Source organism: Nerophis ophidion, linkage group LG03 (genome assembly GCF_033978795.1).
Source record: "Nerophis ophidion isolate RoL-2023_Sa linkage group LG03, RoL_Noph_v1.0, whole genome shotgun sequence".
NCBI classification, from domain to species: Eukaryota; Metazoa; Chordata; class Actinopteri; order Syngnathiformes; family Syngnathidae; genus Nerophis; species Nerophis ophidion.
Window position 1 is genome coordinate 40,067,761 of NC_084613.1, and position 22,230 is coordinate 40,089,990.

A 22,230-nucleotide genomic window follows, 5' to 3' on the forward strand; every position below is an offset into this window, starting at 1 on the left:
GATTTGTATCTTCAGCCACATTGTTTGTTTTACACTATTGTTGTAGAGCATTTGCGACCTAACAAAGAATGTCTTTAAAGTACCAGTAGAGTGAAAAAACAAGTTTATCTGGTAAGACTTACACATTTTGCGAGTAAATCGATATGATCAAATAGTATCAATCTCACAGAGATTCCCGAGCCATGTTGAGATGATGAGCTAGCCCGGGGGTCAGCAAACCCCGGCTCTAAAGCCACATGCGGCTCTTTAGCGGCTCTCTGGTGACTCCATGGAGCTTTTTCAAAAATTAATGGAAATGGAAAACAAAATAAGGTAAAAAATGTTTAATGTAATAATATGGTTTCTGTAGGACAGACACGACCCAAACCTTCCTAATTGTTAGAAAGCCCACTGTTTGATAGGTTTTTGTTTATGCTTCACTGATAAGAGTATTTGGCAAGCGTCGATTTGTCTTACTAATTTCAGCAGCCCTTGAACTCACCGTTGTGTGGACTGTGACTCAACAGTTTGTTTTCATGTACAACTTTCTCCGACGCTGCCACAGAAAGACGTGTTTTATGCCACTCCTTTGTCTAATTTTGTCCACTAAACGTTTTAAACTGTGCGTGAATGCACAAAGGTGAGCTTTGTTGATGTTATTGACTTGTTGGAGTAATAATCAGGCATATTTGGTCACTACATGACTGCTTTGAAACTTTTATTAGTAGATTACACAGCACAGTACATATTTCGTACAATTGACCACTAAATGGAAACACCTGAATACATTTTTCACCTTGTTTAAATCGGGGTCCATGTTATTCAATTCATGATAATCGCTAATTGATGCTTACATGCTATTTAGGCTAGCTGTACCCTGCCTTCCGCCCGATTGTAGCTGAGATAGGCACCAGCGTCCCCTGCTACCCCAAAGGGAATAAGCGGTAGAAAATGGATGGATGGATGGATGGATATACATATTGGATCATTATGCCTCGTCTATCGGTATATTTAATTTCCTTTACTTATGTCCTCTGTGTATTCCGTTTATGACACATTATCTGTATGAAATATTGGCTGCATTTCTGGTAGTTGTTTGTGCGCCATGTTGTTCCAGACCACAGCAAACGTTACCCAGCTTGCAAAGATTGTAATAAATCCATTAGAAGAAGACAGCCTGTTGTTTTCCTTTAACTTCGACACACACATCTGTACCCAGGTATTATTTCACCCTCTGAGAAGTTTTCCTAATGTTTTCCAATGTTGTAAAAATGTATAGAGTAAATAAAATTTCAACATTTCTGTAAACGAAGATTTGCGTCAGCACTGCGACACATAGTCGTTTTGATAGCAGGCTAATATAGCTAATTAGCTACTTAGATCATGTATTGCCTTCATTATAACACCTTCATCCATCCATCCATCCATTTTCTACCGCTTGTCCCTTTTGGGGTTGCGGGGGGTCGCTGGGGCCTATCTCAGCTGCATTCAGGTGGAAGGCGGCGTACACCCTGGACAAGTCGCCACCTTATCGCAGTATAACACTTTAATGAATATTTAAAACAATATAGATTTTTTTTTTTGTATTTGAGGTCCAATGCGGCTCTTTCAACATTTTGGGTTGCCGACCTCTGAGCTAACCAGACAACAACACTGGCCCTTTAAATAAAAGTCAGCTGTCACAGCCACACAACAGATAAAGTTTCTTCAAATCACGTGACTTGCAATGGCGGCCCCTCGTGTTGTATGCGGCTGTTGTCAAAACTGATAACAATTTAATTCCTATTGCAACTGAACGCATTTCTTAAAGGTAAATTTGCTAATTATAGTCGTTTCATCTGTTAAGATTGAGACGAGCAAATACATGTGCGAAGAAGCTATTTTTTAGTGAGAGAATTGCTACCACACGTTGCTAGCTAAACACGGAAGGATTTGGTTAGCTGAACTTTATGCCTCGTTTTAAAACAAAATTGTCTAGAAATGAAGACAAAGAACACGGAAAGGAAGCAAAAGGGTTTCCCCCCGGCAAAGTCTCGGAAACGGAGCATTCAAATTAATGGTCAATGGAAGGCGATCGAGTTAGAGGCCGGGCTTTTCTCCGAGGACGACCTGAAGGGTCTGGTTTGTTTCGAGGAGCTGAGCAGTTATAGTCTAGTGAACTCCGAAAGCGCTCCAGCAAATGCACAGGACGGCTACATACGAGGTAAGAAAAAAGCCAAGAAAAGAAAGTCGACTGCAGTCGAGAAGGGAGATGTGGACAGCAAGCAGTCCGAAAAGACATCTGTACCAGCAAAAAAGAAGAAGAAAACTACTGCAAATGACTTAACCCAAGATGAGATCATCACGGTGGAAGTGACACAGATGGATGCTGGTGAAAAACAGGGCCCTTTCAACACACAACAACCAAAACTGAAGAAAAAGACTCAAGGAGAGAAGAACAAGAATCAGAATGGTGCTGGAAGGGGCACACAAGAAAAAAACCACACCGACAAATCAAGCCAAGGTGTAGCAATAAAGCCTAAAAAGCAGTTCAAAAACTGGTCAAATGCTGCACTTTCTGGTTTGCATGTGGAAAACACAGACATGAGTGCATGGAAAGACCTCTTTGTTCCCCAAGTTGTGCTGAAGGCCCTCAGCAGCCTCGGTTTCACCTCACCGACCCCAATTCAAGCCTTGACGCTGCCTTCCGCCATCAGAGACCGAATGGATATACTAGGAGCCGCTGAGACGGGTAAGATATGTTTATTTTAGTTTTATTGTTGCTCAATATACACTTTTTACCACAAGATTGGAATATGTCTGTGGAATTGGGTTGGCTGAAAGGGCACTAAATTGTGCGTCGTCTTAATTGACATAATTGGCTATGGTGGAAGGGTTAAACCGAGCTTTTCTGTTAGTGTCATAAGAATTATGCCATACATTTTTAACCTTATTTAACGCTTGCGGGTGTTAGTTTCATGCTTGTGCGGTGCTTTATGTATGTACATTAGATTTTTTTATGTTTCCTGGGTTCCAGCTAAGTGTGGGCTCAGAATTTGGCAGGCTCGCTACATAGTCACACAATGGGTTGTTGTGCAAGGGCAAACACACCTAATCTGAAAACAAAACTATGGACTGCCACAAATGAATGAATGTATGAGAAACTGATCAGATTTTACACTAATAGTAACACTCTTATTTCAGGAAGTGGCAAAACGTTAGCCTTTGGAATTCCCATGATCCACAACATCCTGGAGTGGAAGAACAGCTTTAGAAAACCTGCAGACGAACACATTGAGCCAAACAGTCTAGAGCCCCCTAAAGCCAATGAAGGGAGTTCTGAAGAGTTACCTGTGCAGGACCAAAATGAAGGAAGTCTCACGGAGCAGGATGAACCTGCCGAGGAAGATACCATTGTCGATGAGCACAGTGACGAAGATGGGAGGCTGGGATGCGTAAAGGTCATTGAAGATGTGGTGTTAGATTTTGAAGGCAACGCTGCTGAAGCAGGTGACAAAAACGGTGCTGATGGTCAGGGTCGGCCTCTGCTCGGGCTTGTCCTCACCCCCACCAGGGAGTTGGCAGTCCAAGTGAAACACCACATTGATGCTGTGGCAAAGTTCACTGGTGAGTCTTTTGTACTCTCACATAGTTTGTATTGGGGAATTCACCAAATTAACTCCCTTAAATGGGAATGTGCTTGACTCCTATTTCATTGGCAATGTATTATTGAGCGGAATAGTGCTGCAAAGATGATAAAAATGTTGCTTTTGTATAGACATCAAGACAGCCATTCTAGTGGGTGGAATGGCACAACCAAAGCAGCGAAAGATATTGAATCTTAAGCCGGAAATCGTCATCGCCACTCCAGGTCGCCTGTGGGACATGGTCAAGGAGAGACATCCGCATCTTCTCAACCTCGGGCAGCTCAGGTGAGTCACCCTTATTGTTCTGTACACACAACAGCGGGTAAATGTGTGTTATTCCAATGTGAGATAATGTTGTGGTAATAATGATTTGGTGTGGGTCCGTCTTCTAGGAACCTGGTGATTGACGAAGCAGACCGCATGGTAGAACGAGGTCACTTTCAAGAGTTAGAGTCTCTCCTCGAGATGCTCAACACAACTAACTTTAATCCCAAAAGGCAAAACTTTGTGTTCTCTGCCACGCTGACCATGGCTCACAGCCTTCCTCCACGCCTGCTGCAGAAGAAGAAGGTGCAGCAGACGGACAAGGTTGCCCTCCTCATGGAGAAAGTTGGGATCAAGTCCAAGCCCAAAGTGATTGACCTCTCCAGGAAGCAGGCCACTGTGCAGACCTTGACTGAGGCCCAGATCCACTGCCAAAAAGAGGAGAAGGACTTCTTCCTCTACTATTTCTTGTTGCAGTATCCCGGTCGCACCATGGTCTTCTCCAACAGCATCGATTGCATCAAGCGGCTCACCTCGCTGCTGGTCATCTTGGACTGCACGCCGCTGCCGCTGCACGCCAACATGCACCAGAAGCAGCGCCTGAAAAACCTGGAAAGGTTTGCTGAGAGAGAGAAGTAAGGATTTCTGCTAGTTTGTCTTCTCTGAGCTACCCTTTAATCGCTTAGAACAGTGGTTCTCAAACTTTTATCACTGAGTGCCACCTCAAAAACCACTTGGCTCTTCAAGTATCACCATAATGACCAACATTAAAATACAGTGGCGTAGTCGGCCCATGCATTCATTAAAGACAAGGCAGAGGTTTTATTTATCAAGAGTATTTAATATTTTTGGCCACTCTAACATTACATACAGTTTGAACAGTAGCACTATGTTTGAATGTTAGAAAATAAAACACTGTACTTTAATCAAGGTATTATTTAGTATACTACAAGATGAGCCTGTGTACCAGTACCACAGTTTGAGAATTACTGGCTTAAAACACACCAGCAAGTGTTTTTTGTTGAAATCAATTACTATTTTGCAATTGTGTTCATGTTCATTTGTTTTGTAAATACTGTAGTGACCTGAATATTAGATGATCCTGAATACAAGACAACCCCTTTTACAAAAATACTAGAAACAAATATAAAGACAAATAATCATATATTTACTAGCTCCCCCAGGTTTGCAAACGTGCCCAACCTTTGAGTGCGAGTGTGGCGCCACCTGCTGTTTTTTGTGTATGACATTACTTCCAAATTTAAGATGACTCATTACTTCCTAAGTTTTTTTTACTTTCAAATGCCATCATATCATGTTAATGTGGTCATTCAAAAAACTTAACTATTAAATATTGACCGTCAAAATGTTTAATATAGAAAATATCAATCACAAAGTAAATAATTTGAGAAATATTTATTATACAATTCCATCCATCCATTTTTTACCACTTATTCATATAACAAAATATTAAAATTAGTTTTGCAAGGTTCCTTAAAATTTACATCACAGCAATGTATTCATCTGATTAGTGTCTCGATATGTTTGTACATAAGTTGTACGAGGTTAAAAAAAATCCCTACATTTTTATTTTGTCCTATCAACTGCATTTACCCTTTGAAAATATTTTAATGCACTTGGGTTTTTCATGTGACATTTTACAGGTCTTGTATCCCACATTGTGGGTTGGCGCTAGTTTTCACCATAAGCCTCGACTTTTATACTATTGGTCTGTACATTTACCTGCATGGTTTTGTCCACAGTTGTGTTTTACTGACGACTGATGTGGCGGCAAGAGGACTGGATATTCCCGATGTCCAACATGTCATTCATTACCAGGTGACCCATCTTTGTTTTTTTTCTAAATAAGTCAATTTGATTTATTTGTTAATAAATTCACAGCAGACTTGCCTATTTGATTTCTGGAGGCTGTTTTTTTTTTTTTTTTTAATGGCTAGAGTTGGAGATAGTTGATGCTTGTTTTTATAGTTTGTGAGCTCTCAGAAGAACACTTATTAAGTTTGCTTGCCAAACAGCCATAAAATGTGTCCCCAGAAAAATATACTAAAGGCCTGATTTACTAGGGGTTTGCATTTACTAAAACACGTGCAAACCTAATAGCACACACAGAGTTCATCTACTAAACGTGTGCACAGTGGATTGTGTCTGTTAAGTGAGCAGAATAAGGTGTGCAATTAATTTTTTGTCTGTTTTTCTATGCAAAATATATGCTTGTCTTCAAAATGCCTACAACACTGTGAGAAGATGCTAACATAATTATTTAGCATGCGCAATGTGATTAATCAGCACTCATCATCGTTTTGCATGCACTAATTTGCATTTTATTTAGAAAGATAGTTCCACACACGGTTGCAGAATCAGTGCTCGCACTGCATAGACCAGCGATGGACAGACAGAATCCTTCGTCCTATGTGTGTCAACATTTTGGAAATAAAAAGTATTAGACATTGTATATTTAGTAGGGATGTAATAGCATTATAAATACTACTGCATTTCAGTTTCAAAGTGTTCTCAATAAACTGTGACGTGTGACGGTATCAAATGGTGAGGGTAGTTTTCTTCTGGCGTTTAAGCGTTGGCCGGGTCTGTAAATAGACTATATCTCCCAGAATCTTCTGTGCAGCGCAGGAACGGCAAGATGAGGGCGTTGAATGCCATAAGCAGGAAGTGAAATTTGTTCGTATTCCTTGTAGGTAAAATTAATCGTTTTTTTGGACATTAATCTGTCCATAACTGGTTGAGTTTTGTTGCTGACATACAGACAAACAAGCCCAGGCTAAAACATAACCTGTTTGGCAGAGGTGAGAAAGTCTGCGTTCTGCAAAGCAAAGCGCACCGCTTTTTTTTCAAGAGTTTGGAAGGCAACACAAAGCCAGCTGGTCTTGTCATTCCGGTACCGGGACAGCGGGAAATCACCGAAAAAAATGCTCATTGGGAAGATAAAAGTTAGAGTACCACTGGTTGTCACATTCACACTAGGTGTGGTGAGATTATCCTCTGCATTTGACCCATCACCCTTACCCCCTGGGAGGTGAGGGGGGCAATGAACAGCAACAGTGGCCGCGCCAGGGAAACATATTTGTTGATTTAACTCCCAATTCCGACCATTAATGCTGAGTGCCAAGCAGGCAGGTAAAAGCAAACTAAAAAGCTACTTTATACATCCTCAATCCATCCATCTACTTTTCAAATGCAGGGGGCTAGAGTGTAGTCCAGCTGCACTCGGTGGAAGGCAGAGCTGGACAAGTTGCCACCTCATAAACCGTCACACAGAAAATATATTTGAAGGCAAACATGAGTTTGTGAGGTATTGTTAGTTTACTTTTCTGAGAATCAACCATTCTCCAGACTGATATAAAAAATTACTACGATAGAGGACACGGCTTGTCAAAAAGTAAAAGTTGAAAGACACTAAACTGAACATTGTTTTACACTTATTACACTGGTGATTACATTGTTACTTTAAAGACATCAACTGTAAGTTTTTCTTTTAAATTTTTGCTTGAAATAGTAGATGTTCCTGCACAATTATTTGCAGTTAGAAATACTTGTTTGAAGTAATATGATTAGAACATTTTAACATGATGTTTGTGTTCAATTACAGTAAGTGTGTTTACCCTTAACATCTGACACTTGCGCTGGTGCCTATCTCAGCTATAATCGGGCGGAAGGCGGGGTACACCCCGGACAAGTTGCCACTTCATCACAGGGCCAACACAGATAGACAGACAACATTCACACTCACGTTCACACACTAAGGCCAATTTAGTGTTGTCAATCAACCTATCCCCGGGGGCATGTCTTTGGAGGTGGGAGGAACCCGCAATAGCCGGAGGGAACCCACGCATTCACGGGGAGAACATGCAAACTCCACACAAAAAGATCCCGAGCCCAGGATTGAACCCTGACTACTCAGGACCTTCGTATTGTGAGGCATACACACTAACCCCTCTTCCACCTTGAAGCCCAGGGCTTATTCAAACAAATTCAATTGATAGTTTTGTCATTTAGGGTTTTTGTTTAAGACGTTAATTTTATTCACATAGAATGTAACATTTTAGAATGCCCATTAATAGTAATTGTCTCCTGCATGTTTAAAAACATCAACACGCTACAGGTAGGCGCATGATAACATTAATGTGCAGTAAATGAGTCTTTTCGTAGTGATGCCCCTTATAGTAGACGCAAAATCCTCATTTGAATAAGACAGTCTGCACCACTTTTCAATTGTGCATCTACTGTTAGTAAATTGGATGCAACACGCTCACTAATAGTACACACTATTTTGTAGATTGCACACACTTAGTCAATCATGCCCTTAATGTAGCTACTGCTAAAAGTTGCTGTACCTAATTCCCCCTACAGGTTCCCCGCACTTCTGAGACATATGTCCATCGCAGCGGCAGAACGGCGAGAGCTACAAAGGAGGGTCTGAGTTTACTCCTCATTGGTCCAGAAGACCTAATCAACTTCAGAAAAATTTACAAGAACCTCTCCAAGGACGAGGAGTTTCCTGTTTTCCCCACAGATAGCCACTGCATGGAGGCCATCAAAGCAAGTGCTCTAACTTCATTATTGTATTATTTGTCCTTTAGGCTTATATATTTATCATATGTGTGTGACTCACAACAGGAGCGTGTTGAATTGGCCAGACAGATAGAAAAGATTGAGTTCTTCAACGGCAGGAAAAAGCACCACAATTCCTGGCTAAAACAAGCAGCAGAGGCCATGGACATTGTCCTTGATGAAGACCTCTTACTTGGTAAGACCCAGAACACACACAGTAAATCACTTTGGGCGCAATCAAATGCAGCAAACTGGGCATGGTGTGTACAGGAGGTAACGGCAGGGACGAGGAGGATACCAGTGGGGAAAAGAAGATGGTGAAAGGCATGAAAAAACACCTGAAGCACCTCATCTCACAGCCCGTGTTCAGGAGCGTGACAAAGACCAAGTACCCCACTCAGATGGGACGCCTGTGCCTGGATAAAGTGTCTGTCGTAGGGGAGAAAAGCGCCATCTCAAGGGTTTCAGCTGAGCAGAATAAGAAAAAAAAGATTGGCGGTCCACCGCAGTGCAAAAAAAAGCAGCAGCAAAAAGAAAGGCAGTGAACACTTTAGTGGATACATAGAATCAGGTTGATAAAAATTGGACAGCTTGTTGATGGAATCAAGTTACATTGCAATTTTAATGATATTTTAATTAAAGAATGTCCTTTTTCTACAGTGAATGCTGGCAGATACTCTAACTTGGTTGTAAGGTCTCAAGACAAAACCATTAGGTCCACTTTTCAGTACCGCTATAACTAATATTTGTTCTAAGAGTCTTAGCGATAATCCGTCATTGCTTTTACTTGTTAGCTCCACATTCAAGCGGCGGTCAGTCACTTTTTGTGCGTGTCGCTACAGGCTTCTCTACAGACCTTAAATAAAGCTTTGGAAGGAACTATCTGGCATCTACAGACGTGGGAGTTGCAAGTTTGATCATTTAGTTTTTCAACAATTTATCACCTTTTTCTAAAAATGTGAGCACACTGTTAGCAATGTAGCTCACTTTGCTATGTAACTGTTAATGTGTGTGATATCACACTTCTTATTGTGACATTTTGTGTGATAAATGACATTGGACATCGAGTGTAGAGTCACAGTGTACATTATATGTAAAAATGTATGTAAAGTGTTTTCTTACAACTCAGCTTATTGGCTTTAAATCTACAAATACACAAAACAGTATGACTTACTAAAACAGTTTTTAATCTGTCATAAATTCCAGCATCAAGGCTTAACTTTGACCAAGGCACTCCAAATACTGTCTGACAAGAATAAATATTGTAGAAAAATGTTAAAATATGGGATCAGCATATCATCTAGCCGTCTGAATAGCAGGTAAGCATGGCAGGGCAATACCATTTGACAATTTGCAAGGGTTTTTAACATTTCTTTAGGACATCATAGCCATTAATCTGTCATATTTTTGAGAATTGGCAGTTATATTTTAAAACGTCTACTTTGTACAATTACATAAGTGTGGACAGATGATGCCTTAAAGGTAAGAATTGTGTTTAATCACATTGTCTATGCAGAGCTGAGGTTTCTGATGCACCGCCCTCCCTCACAGGGCTCAATGACAACCTTTTTAAAAGAGGAAAGAAGACACTTGTAAATACTTCATATCATAAAGTGGCTGGGGGTGTTCAGCTCAATTGCAAAGAGTACCAGGTATTCATCTGAGGGAGCAGTCTCCTGCCTCTTACATTGTACATGCATACATACATACACATATGTACAGTACATCTTGTCATCACAGTCCCTGTGTTTCTTTTTGTCTATCTCTTATAGTTGCCAAACACTAAGTATATTAAAACAGTAAATAGACAAATTATGCAACAGGAAAAGTATCTATTTTTCTTTGCAAAGTGACACTGTACAACATACAGTAAGATGGCAGCTAGATAAACTTTGAGTATTTTCCGAAATGGCTAGACAGGGTTAGACTCTGATGCCCATGAAAAATGTTAATGAATAACGGGAAACATTACTTGAAATTTTACCGGAAACATGTTCGTAGCCCATTCCTGGTCCGTCATTTATCATTATTTCTGGATTTTAATTTTTTTTACTGTCCCTTTGAGTGCATACTTTATGAATAAGATTTGGGGCCAAACAAGTTCATGGGATTTAATTTTTCATATTTCTGAAAAAAATAATGTTGCTTATATTTATAATATACACTAAACTATTGACATGTGAATGTGTTTCCATATTGCAATTGGGGTTGGTTTAATTTTCTATGTTCATTCTGTAATAATAAATGTTATCTTGATTAACCAACTTCCTGCATAGCTGTGAGATAAAGGCTAGGGACGAAGTAAAGATATTACTTCCCAGTACACTAAAGTTCTGACTCCTTTTATTTTTATATTAATCTCAACATACAACATAATATACATGTGCCGAACAATTCACAGTAGTTAATGTAGTAGAGGATAGTAGCTTCTTAACACGATTCCTGGCTTCTCCTGCTGACTTTACTTGGACTTTTGATTTGGCTTTTACTGCCAAAGCTGTGCAGTGATACTCTCGCTCTCTTGTCCGTCAAATCAGTTTTGATGGTCGCTTGGGAACCGCACTCCATCATCAGTCTCCTGGCTCTCTTCTCTGTGTCGGCCTTGTCTGCAAAATACTCCTGAAGGACCGGTTAGATTAGTTGGACTCAATTATCGGTTGAAATATTAATAAAACTATCCTCTCTACCTTCACCATGTCCATCATTGTTGACGCGTTCATGCTCTCCAAAGGTCCATAGGATGGTAAATAACACTGCTCTGCAAGGTTGTTGACGGCCAGGATTAAACTTCCCACTTCTTCAGCCTGACACATGATTTAGACAAAATACATTTTAAATAAAGTACCGTATGTATTTAATTATTCATTGAATATTTAATTAGGTTTAATAATATATATATGTTTAAAATAATGACAAACATTTTAAAAGTACATGACTGGCATGTCTCAATGTCACATTTGTGGCAACGAATACTATTATACTGTATATTGTTACTATATTACAATAATATCAAAGTTTAACAAATATATTACAAGCAAGACCGTATACAGTTATGTTCATAATAATAGCAGCATATTTAAAAAGGTGAGTAAACCAACATTTTTCAAATCAATTGTATTTTAATGAACACATGCATTGGGGACACTGCACATTCTATTTCAAAGCCATACAATTGGAAAAAAGTAATTAAATTTGATAATATTTTACAGAAAGTCAAATATTAAAACAAATAAATAGCAGTGCTGACATTTCTTTACAAAACTCAAATTTACTGTATAAACTAAGAAAGGCGTGCATATTCAACTTTCTTGAGAATCATTAATATTCAGTTGCATAACCATGGTTTGTGATAGTGAAGTGAATTAGATTTATATAGCGCTTTTTCCTTAAGTGACTCAAAGCGCTTTTACATACTGAAACCCAATAGCTAAGTTACAATTAAACCAGTGTGGGTGGCACTGGGAGCAGGTGGGTAAAGTGTCTTGCCCAAGGACACAACGGCAGTGACTAGGATGGCGGAAGCGGGGATCGAACCTGCAACCCTCAAGTTGCTGACACGCCCGCTCTACCAACCGAGCTATACCGTCCCCCCGTGATAACTGCTTCATATCTGTGGCCCATTGACTCCACCAACTTCTGGCACTGGTCAACAGGTATTGCAGCCCAGGAAAATTGTACTACGTTCCACAATTCCTCTGCATTTCTTGGCTTTGCCCCATGAACCGCATTTTTTATGTCAGCCCACAAGTTTTCAATGGGATTAAGGTCCGGGGATTGTGCTGGCCACTCCATTACTTGAATTCTGCTTGTCTGAAACCATGATTTTGCTTGTTTGCTGGTGTGTTTGTGGTCATTGTCTTGTTGAAACACCCATTTCAAGGGCATTTCCTCTTCAGCATACGGCAACATGACTTCTTCCAGTATTCTGATGTACTCAAACTGATCCGTGATCCCTGGTATGCCATAAATAGGACCAACACCATAGTAGGAGAAACATCCCCAGTATCATGATGCTTGCACCACCATGCTTCACCGTCTTCACTGTGTACTGGGGCTTGTATTCAGTGTTTGCCGGACGTCTGACAAACTGTCTGTGGCCCTTGGACCCAAAAAGAACAATCTTACTCTCATCAGTCCACAAAATATTACGCCATTCCTTTTTAGGCCAGTCAATGTGTTCTTTGGCAAATTGTAACCGCTTCAGCACATGTCTTTTTTTTAACAATGGGACTTTGCGGGGGCTTCTTGCTGGTAGCTTGGCTTCACATAGACGTGGTCTGGTCTGATTGTTACAGTACTCAGGCAATCTTAGATATTCTTTGATACTCCTGGAGCTGATCATTGGCTGAGCCTTTGCCATTTTGGTTATTCTCCGATCCATTCGACTAGTCATTTTTCTTTTACTTCCTCCCCTTTCTGGTTTTGGCTGCCATTTTAAAGCTTTTGATATCATTTTAGCTGAACAGCCTATCATTTTCTGCACTTCTTCATAGGTTTCCCCCCTCTTTTATTAATTCCTTAATCAAAGAACACTCTTCTTTTGAACAGTGTCTGGAACGACCCATTTTACTCTGTATTTTAAGGACAAATGCACAGCCAGCATATGCAGCGTCAGTTGCCTTGATCCTTAAATAAGGGCCACCTGTTTAACAACTTTTTTTTCACATAATCAATGACCTCACTAATTGAAATCAGCACTGCTATTTTTTTTTAACATGCCCCTTTCTATAAATGATTCAGTTTCACAAAATCGGCAGTTGGGTCTGTTGGTTTTCAATACCTTTACTAAACCTTCTACAAATGTACTTGCAGTGTAGAAGTTGAAATTCTAACAAAAACAGTGATTTATCTTGCTAGTGATGTGGGACTGCTATTATTTTGAACACAACTGTACCGTTACACTTTTTTTTTTTAACTTGAGGACAAAGAAAAGCTTGATATGATAGACATGCTAATCCGTGAGTTTGAGGTCTTGAAAGTGAACAGAGGTGGGGTGAACAATACAATAGAATAGAATAGAAAGTACTTTATTGATCCATGGGGGAAATTCAGCAAATATTGACCATAAAGATACCAAGTAGTAACAGTATATAGTTGGTACTGCAGTAATTATGATTTTATCATTATAAAAATGTCCCTACTATTAACAAACTCAGGAAATATGTATCTATACACTGGAGGTCTTTAACCTTGACCCATTACATTTTAACAGATGTGCGGATAGAATTATGTTACAACAGAAAGTACCTAGATATTAACAGTAAATTAGTTAGTAGCTCAATGACAGTTTTAAGAAAATAATAATATTGGACATGATGTAAAACGTTGCCACATACGCTAACAACCAAATTAGTAGCCTTAGTAACCATTTTTGAAATTGTTCTATTATCATTTATTTCCAAAATAATATACTGTGATGTAAATCGTTATTGCATGAGGCTGCTATTTCTATCGCAATATAGAATTTAGACCAAAAATATCAATTAGAAGGAAATATATCTTAGTTAACTGATACAGCGTACTTAATTGCATATAGTGCACATTATTTTATGTGGCCCGCGAAAGCCTGGAAATAATATACGGTAATAAAATGATTAATCTTTTCTTACTTACATTCTTATATTTGTTCTTTCCTTTTTGACATAAACAAAATCATGTACTGCATGCAATTGCTTATCTTTTCAAATGAAATATATTGTTTTCCAAAAAATATTTTTTGTTAAAATAAAGATAAATACTGTACATAAATATCTGGTTGACATATGATTTCAAAACAAATTATCAATGAAATTGTAGACCGCAAAATTGACAATAGATTTTACGGTTAAATTCCGCCGACTGAGTTTTTTACCGTAAAACCAACTTTGGTACTGTTTTTTTCCCACATACAGTAAGACACTAAAGTGTTAAAAAACTAACAAAAACAACATTGAAACAACAATATTTTAAGGTAAAAAACAAACAAAAAACTAGCAGCTTTGTTTCTTGAATTTTACCACTAAAAACTGTGGTATTGTTTATCCATCCCATTCCCTTTATTCAATGTTTTTATATGCTGGAAAAACCCACTGCTTTTACTGTAAAATTCTGGTGACTGAGCTGACAGATTGTGAAGTATAATGTAAATATTTTTTTGCAGCTTACAGTATGTAAAAAATATATATTTTTAATATATTATAAATATAAATGTATATTTATATATTACTCAGTGTTAAAAGCGGCCTTCTGAGGGCAACCATAACTGCGAGTTTGACACCCCTAATATAGTGTGTCTCAATTTATAAAAACATTTTTTATCTAAATATACAGTATATACCAGGGATAGGTAACCTATGGCTCTAGAGCCAGCTGTGGCTCTTTTGATGACTGCATCTGGCTCTCAGATAAATCTTAGCTGACATTGCTTAACACGATAAGTAATGAATAATTCCTCTGGTAATAACGTTCAAAATATAAAACATTCTCATGCATTTTAATCCATCCATCCGATTTCTATCGCACCTGTTCAAGAAATAACAATGTTATTAAAAATAATTAGAGACTTATTATACTGTTGGTCTTACTTAAAAAATGCACGCATTTAGTTGTATTCAGTGTTAAAAAAATATGATATGGCTCTCACGGAAATACATTTGAAAATATTTGGCTTTCATGGCTTTCTTGGCCAAAAAGGTTCCCGACCCCTGGTATATACCTTCTGCTATCTAGTAGAATAACATTTAATTGATCTACAATCTTAGTTGAGTCCAATCTGAATATAAACTGTGAGCACCTTCTTTCTGGACTGGCCCTGCTCCATCAAAAGTTTGTCTTCTTCCTGCTTGTTCTTCTCTTTGAGGCTCTCCAACTGCCTCTGAAGTTCATGAATTTCCTTACTTGCCATCTAAAGGCAAAAAGCGAAGTTCATATGACTTGTCAAGGTTTGTGTACAATATGTCTTTGAAATGTCTGACCATTTTATGCATGCTGTGTCCTTGCTTCATGGCGTGTAGTTGTCGCCTGTGGAGCTCCACCTCCTCCTCCACACGGCCCAGACGCTGCAGCAGCTGCTGGTGGGTGACGGACAGGGTCTCGTGGCGCTGGATGACAGGCGTGACCGCGCAGTCAGAGTCCCTCTCAAGGTGGTCTAAAGATGGTTGCACAAGTGTGATGTGATTTGTGTGTATAGCAGCAGTCACACCCACACAAGTCTACGTACTGTTTGGGAGATAATCCAATGTTTTCAGCAAGTAGTCTTCATAGATTTTGTGTTTTGTTATCCTGTCCTTTAAAATGTGCCTCCTGTGAAATGAAACTAGCAGATATTAGGGTGAAAATGGACTTCTTAATTAGAAATTGACCAATGTGGGTATTTATGTTCCTCGAAAAAATTGTTGCACAGCAGCTTAATGAACACTTAGCGTCGAACAATCTCTGTGAACCCTTTTAATCCGGTTTCAGGGCAAATCATTCTACTGAGACAACCCCTCGCAAAAATGACTAATGCTCTATTGGTAACGATGGATTCTGATGCGTCATCTATGTTGCTGCTTCTTGATCTTAGCCCTGCTTTCGATACCGTCGATCATAATATTTTATTAGAACGTATCAAAACACGTATTGGTATGTCAGACTTAGCCTTGTCTTGGTTTAACTCTCATCTTACTGACAGGATGCAGTGTGTCTCCCATAACAATGTGACATCGGACTATGTAAAGGTAACGTGTGGAGTTCCACAGGGTTCGGTTCTTCGCCCTGCACTCTTCAGAATTGACATGCCGCCGCTAGGTGACATCATATGCAAATACAGTGTTAGCTTTCACTGTTATGCTGATGACACCCAACTCTACATGGCCCTAAAGCTGACCAACACGCCGGATTGTAGTCAGCTGGAGGCGTGTCTTAATGAAATTAAACAATGGATGTCCGCTAACTTTTTGCAACTTAACGCCAAGAAAATGGAAATGCTGATTATCGGTCCTGCTAGACACCGACATTTATTTAATAATACCACCTTTACATTTGACAACCAAACAATTACACAACGCGACTCCGTAAAGAATCTGAGTATTATCTTCGACCCAACTCCCTCGTTTGAGTCACACATTAAGAGTGTTACTAAACGGCCTTCTTTCATCTCCGTAATATCGCTAAAATTCGTTCCATTTTGTCCACTAGCGACGCTGAGATCATTATTCATGCGTTCGATTACTGTAACGTATTATTTTCGGGTCCCCCCATGTCTAGCATTAAAAAATTACAGTTGGTACAAAATGTGGCTGCTAGACTTTTGACAAGAACAAGAAAGTTTGATCATATTACGCCTGTACTGGCTCACCAGCACTGGCTTCCTGTGCAATTAAGATGTGACTTAAAGGTTTTACTACTTATGTACAAAATACTACACGGTCTAGCTCCATCCTATCTTGCTGATTGTATTGTACCATATGTCCCGGCAAGATATCTGCGTTCAAAGAACTCCGGCTTATAAGTGATTCCCAGAGCCCCAAAAAAGTCTGCGGGCTATAGAGCGTTTTCTATTCGGGCTCCAGTACTCTGGAATGCCCTCCTGGTAACAGTTCGAGATGCTACCTCAGTAGAAGCATTTAAGTCCCATCTTAAAACTCATTTGTATAGTCTAGCCTTTAAATAGACCCCCTTTTTAGACCAGTTGATCTGCCGTTTCTTTTCTTTTCTCCTCTGCCCCCCTCTCCGTTGTGGAAGGGGGTCGGGAGGACACAGGTCCGGTACCCATGGATGAAGTACTGGCTGACCAGAGTCGGGACGCGGGGTGGACTGCTCGCCTGTGCATCAGTTGGGGACATCTCTGCGCTGCTGACCCTTCCCCGCTTGGGATGGTCTCCTGATGGCTCCACTATGGACGGGACTCTCACTATTGTGTTAGATCAACTATGGACTGGACTTTAAAAATATCATGTTAGACCCACTCGATATCCATTGCTTTCGGTCTCCCCTAGTTAAAGTTAAAGTTAAAGTTAAAGTACCAATGATTGTCACACACATACTAGATGTGGCGAAATTATTCTCTGCATTTGACCCATCACCCTTGATCACCCCCTGGGAGGTGAGGGGAGCAGTGGGCAGCAGCGGTGCCGCTCCCGGGAATCATTTATGGTGATTTAACCCCCAATTCCAACCCTTGATGCTGAGTGCCAAGCAGGGAGGTAATGGGTCTCATTTCTACAGTCTTTGGTATGACTTGGCCGGGATTTGAACTCACGACCTACCGATCTCAGGGCGGACACTCTAACCACTAGGGGGTGGGGGTTGCCCACATGTGGGGTCCTCTCCAAGGTTTCTCATAGTCATTGTCATCAATGTCCCATTGGAGTGAGTTTTTCCTTGCCCTTATGTGGGCTCTGTACCGCGGATGTCGTTGTGGCTTGTGCAGCCGTTTGAGACAGTTGTGATTCAGGGCTATATAAATAAACATTGATTGATTGAGTGATATAAGGCCGATACCGATTATTAGTAGTCAATGAGGCCGATAACAGATATTTGGAGCCGATATTCAATACAGCAAATCACGAATAGTTTCGGTCAGTAAACTGCTGGACAAAGCACTAGGTTGTTTCTGTAACATTATTTTTTGGAAATGTTGTACCAGTAGCTAGGTAATGTTTTAATTGTGTGGTTAATTTAGCAGAAAAAAGCATCAAGAGATTTCACAAACACCTTTATTTCGTGTGCCTAAGAGGAGCATCAACATTTGTAATTCATAACATGGGGAATCTTCTGAAAATTGTTTAAAATATAACTTTTTCTACATTACAATAACTTGCAAGGTAATCAATTTTACAGCAGGTTATACATCGGTTTTCTGGTGAGGAACCCTGCAATATTGTTTGGTTGATAGGTTGAAGTTTATTTCGAACATGTATAGAATTTCAATATGATACATCACATATTGTACACATTTTCAGTTTTCTTTACATGTTCGAAATGGAGTAGGAAGAAGCAAAGCTTATTTAATCCTATCCCTTTTCATAGCAATTGCTAACGCATATGTTCACTTCCTGTTCTCAGTTTGTAACATAATTAACATCAATGATTTCTAATCAGTAAGATTAATATGAAATGTATGATTTCTAAATACGGCAGACATTGAAATAAGACTAATTCTGGCATCATGCATGTAGCTTATAGGTAAAACTTTTTTCAAGCTGGCTGACTATTTCTTATTCAATGTAAAAGAAATGTGCGGCTGACTGCTCTTCTTTATTTATTACTGTATGTAACCCAAATAGCAAAAGACAGATTCAATTGTGGAGTTTGGTCAGATTAGTGAGTTTGGTTGAGGTTGAGGAATCCATGTTGATTAATGTTTAATTATAGGAACCATTTAAAAAAATGTGTTGAATCAACGTTGAAAACAAAATGATTTTTCAATGCTGAAAAGCCCTCCATTGGGGTTGCGGTTTGCAGAAAAAAACACTGATTATTACTTCTAACTTAATTCTTCACTATTTTTCTAATATTTAGACTGGTATGATATTTGTATATAGTGTCTGCAGATGTATTTCTGTTGTAGTTGTAAAAAAAACATTGGCCAATACCAATAACAAGAAGTCGATATAGATAAATATCAAAATGGCAGCTATCGGCGCTGATAATCGGTCGATCCTATTAAAACGTCTTACCTGGCTTGAAGTTGCTGCAGCTGCTTTGTCAGCTCCTCCATCTCCTTCTGTTTCACCAAGTTTTGTTCCCGCACGTCTTTGTACTCCTGCAAGGCTCGGCTGCGCTTTGCTTCATTTGCATTCACAAATTCCACAAATTTCATCGCTTTTTCTTTAGTCTGTTGGGGAAAGGCAGTTTAAAAACAATGAGCTGTATTTTATTTTTATTTTTTTTAACAGTAATGTTGAAAGATGTTGCATCGACCTCCTGGTGTTTGGTTTCCAATTCAGTCCTTCTCTTAGACAGAGCCTCCACATTTCTCTTGAATTCATCTCTTTTGAGGGCAAGAAAGTTGTTCACCTCTTCCAGCTCTGCTTGTTTCTTCAGAACCAGAGTTTTTTGTAGCGTGTTCACTCCAGCTTTAAGGATCCTGCTAGGATCCTGCACAGCCAACCATTCAAAAACATGAAGGATAAACATAAATATTTTTAAGCATGCCAGGCAATTGAGACAAAAGGGCTGCAACCTGGGGCCAAATAAATGGGGAAACATTTGAATATAGGACTATATTCTAATAATGACAAATAAATAAATAGAATAATGGGTTATTAAATATATAAACACTCGAATAAACTGATTTGGAGTGCTGATAGGTTCTGCTGCATTATAGTCTGTGTTAAGCCCATATCACCCCCGTTCTATCCAGACTTCATTGGCTTCCAGTTAAATTCCACACAGAGTTTAAGATTTTAGTCCTGACAGTCCGTGTGTTGCATGGTGGGGCCCCTCAGTACATCACTGATATGCTGGGCCCCTACTCTGCAGGGCGCAGCCTCCGGTCTTCAGACCAGGGTCTTCTAAAGATCCCAAAAACTTGTTTTAAAACGGAGCAGTATATCTCAGTTGGTAGAGTGCCCGTGCCAGCAACTTGAGGGTTCCAGGTTCGATCCTTGCTTCTGCCAACCTATCACTGCCGTTGTATTCTTGGGCAAGACACTTTACCCATCTGCTCCCAGTGCCACACACACTTGTTTAAAAATGTAACTTAGATATTGGGTTTCACAATGTAAAGAGCTTTGAGTCACTAGAGAAAAGCTCTATCCATCCATCCGGCCGTTTACTACCGCTTGTCCCTTTTGGAGTCGCCGGGGGTGCTGGAGCCTATGTCAGCTGTATAGATATAATCCAATACAAAAAATTAAATTCAACCCGTGGAGGAGACCTGGCATTCAAGGCTATATATAGCTCCCAGACTCTGGAACAATTTGCACCAGTCCCTCTGTGATCTTGATTGTGTTGAAACTTTAAAGAAACATTTGAAAACTTCTCTTTTTAGTGAAGTGAAGTTAATTATATTCATATAGAGACTTTTTAGGGGCGGTGTAGCTCGGTTGGTAGAGCGGCCGTGCCAGCAACTTGAGGGTTCCGGGTTCGATCCCTGCTTCTCCTAGTCGCTGCCGTTGTGTCCTTGGGCAAGACACTTTACCCACCTGCTCCCAGTGCCACCCACACTGCTTTAAATGTAACTTAGATATTGGGTTTCAGTATGTAAAGCGCTTTGAGTCACTAGAGAAAAGCGCTATATAAATATAAATCACTTCACTTCACTTAGCAATGCTTTTAGTTAATGCACCTTTTAACTATCATTTTTAATCCCATTTGTATCCTTGTTATGATGTTGCCATGCTGTTTTAATTGAATTGTTGTTTTACTTCACCTATGTTTTGTACAGCGCTTTGTAATTTTATCTGTGAAAAGCGCTTTATAGATAAAAACACACCTACTTACTTAGGTGTGTTAACATCATTTCACTTCATCAAATATTTGCAAAAATATAATTGATCATTATTAACTATGTTGTCCCTTGAGGGAAAATGTGATTAAGCCAAAGAGTCTTTGCTTGCAAATTATATCAACTGTCTGGTTAAAACAGTCCAAAAAGCACCCAATGTTATAAATAACGCTTTAAAATGAATATTATGTGACGTCACAGAGGCTATAAGATGCAGATAAATAAAGATATGCAATAACTTACCTCAGTCACAATTGGTATGTAATTAACATTCTTCTCTCTGGTCCTGAGAAGATAGCAACAAAACATTACTTTTTAAAAATAAGAGTAGGGTCTTTTAACACCAAATCCAAGACCGACCTGATATCATCAGGCTGCGTTATGAAAATATTCCTCATCTTCTTCTCCACCCTGAGCTTCAGACGGTCATGGTCGACCAAGAAAGGCAGCGAGGAGGTCATCATGCTGAGATCGTTTATTCTTCCCAAGTCCGGATGATGTGCTAAGTAGTCAATTCGGGTCGTTCCGGATGTCTTCTTTTCTTGGACTTGTATCTCGGTTGCCTAGAAACCAAACACCAAACGACTGGGAATGTGCTGGAATCGTTTCTATGTTGTCATGGCGACTTGCCTAAGAGGCTAGTCTGCTTTTAATCTGCCGTGTGGACATGTGATTCAATTTGTGCACTTCCATGATTACATTTAGCATTTAGAACACTTAAGTGCGTTCATACAGGATACAAATACGTCGTTAATAGACCCTGACCACCTTCATTTATCGCCATCATAACATCCGGGTCCTGGCGCCTCACTGCTGAGTACGGAAGTGTGTGAGTTAAAAATAAAGAAGAGCTTTTTAATATTTACATGAGTAAATTACACAAAAAGACGCCATGAATGTTAGTGTAAAGTTGATAGAGCTCAATTATGAAGTTAAATAATAGGTTTGATAAAGTGCAACATTAAGGTTGCTTAATTTAAGAATGTCTAAGATTAACTACACCCCCTATCAAAAATACGAAATGGTTCGTTCCACTTGATGGCAAATTTAGAAAACCCTCTCAACACGCCTCATGACGTCATTGAAGTTTACCTTTAAGCGTTCACACAGAACCAGTATTTCTGAACAACAATGAAGAAGTATACTTATGTTTGAGTTTCACTTTTGCTATGTCATTGCTCATAACTGTGATGCGTGCCAAGACACTCGATTAACGATTAAGACCTCAACTGACTGTCATGGAATACATACGTTAACGATAAAAAAGGTTATAGAAGCCATTTCAGAACCTCTTACATATATCAGTAACGTATCATTTCTAACCGGCAAATTCCCTGACAAAATGAAAATTGCAAAAGTTTT

The 22,230-nt window shown here is 39.5% G+C and overlaps 2 protein-coding genes across 3 annotated transcripts; one reads left to right on the plus strand and one right to left on the minus strand.

Moving 5' to 3' along the window:
- Window positions 1-1,682: 1,682 nt before the first annotated feature.
- On the plus strand, window positions 1,683-9,523 carry ddx24 (DEAD (Asp-Glu-Ala-Asp) box helicase 24). The gene is made up of 8 exons (XM_061895158.1): window positions 1,683-2,710; window positions 3,163-3,585; window positions 3,737-3,890; window positions 3,998-4,504; window positions 5,633-5,708; window positions 8,256-8,444; window positions 8,523-8,652; window positions 8,727-9,523. Exons 1-8 carry the CDS (start codon window positions 1,960-1,962, stop codon window positions 8,999-9,001), a joined length of 2,505 nt encoding a protein of 834 aa, XP_061751142.1. The 5' UTR covers window positions 1,683-1,959; the 3' UTR covers window positions 9,002-9,523.
- On the minus strand, window positions 9,101-21,701 carry si:ch1073-416d2.4 (coiled-coil domain-containing protein 42 homolog). Of its 2 annotated transcripts, none has more exons than XM_061895160.1 (9): window positions 21,229-21,701; window positions 21,112-21,154; window positions 19,437-19,517; window positions 19,097-19,254; window positions 15,655-15,737; window positions 15,410-15,582; window positions 15,229-15,339; window positions 11,144-11,260; window positions 9,101-11,075 (listed from the first exon to the last, which is right to left on the minus strand). In XM_061895160.1, exons 1-9 carry the CDS (start codon window positions 21,330-21,332, stop codon window positions 10,887-10,889), a joined length of 1,059 nt encoding a protein of 352 aa, XP_061751144.1. In that variant the 5' UTR covers window positions 21,333-21,701; the 3' UTR covers window positions 9,101-10,886. The 2 variants fall into 2 exon arrangements, with proteins under 2 accessions (XP_061751144.1, XP_061751143.1); XM_061895159.1 differs by having other exon boundaries at window positions 19,341-19,517.
- Window positions 21,702-22,230: the final 529 nt, after the last annotated feature.

Coding starts and splice junctions, on each gene's coding strand:
- ddx24 (XM_061895158.1), top strand. CDS start 1,960: ATGAAGACAAAGAACACGGAAAGGAAGCAAAAGGGTTTCCCCCCGGCA. Junction 4,505..5,632: donor AGGTTTGCTGAGAGAGAGAA/GTAAGGATTTCT, acceptor TTTTGTCCACAG/TTGTGTTTTACTGACGACTG. Junction 5,709..8,255: donor AACATGTCATTCATTACCAG/GTGACCCATCTT, acceptor TTCCCCCTACAG/GTTCCCCGCACTTCTGAGAC.
- si:ch1073-416d2.4 (XM_061895159.1), bottom strand. CDS start 21,332: ATGATGACCTCCTCGCTGCCTTTCTTGGTCGACCATGACCGTCTGAAG. Junction 19,518..21,111: donor ACATACCAATTGTGACTGAG/GTAAGTTATTGC, acceptor TTGGCTGTGCAG/GATCCTAGCAGGATCCTTAA. Junction 15,738..19,096: donor CTGCAGCAACTTCAAGCCAG/GTAAGACGTTTT, acceptor TTCATTTCACAG/GAGGCACATTTTAAAGGACA.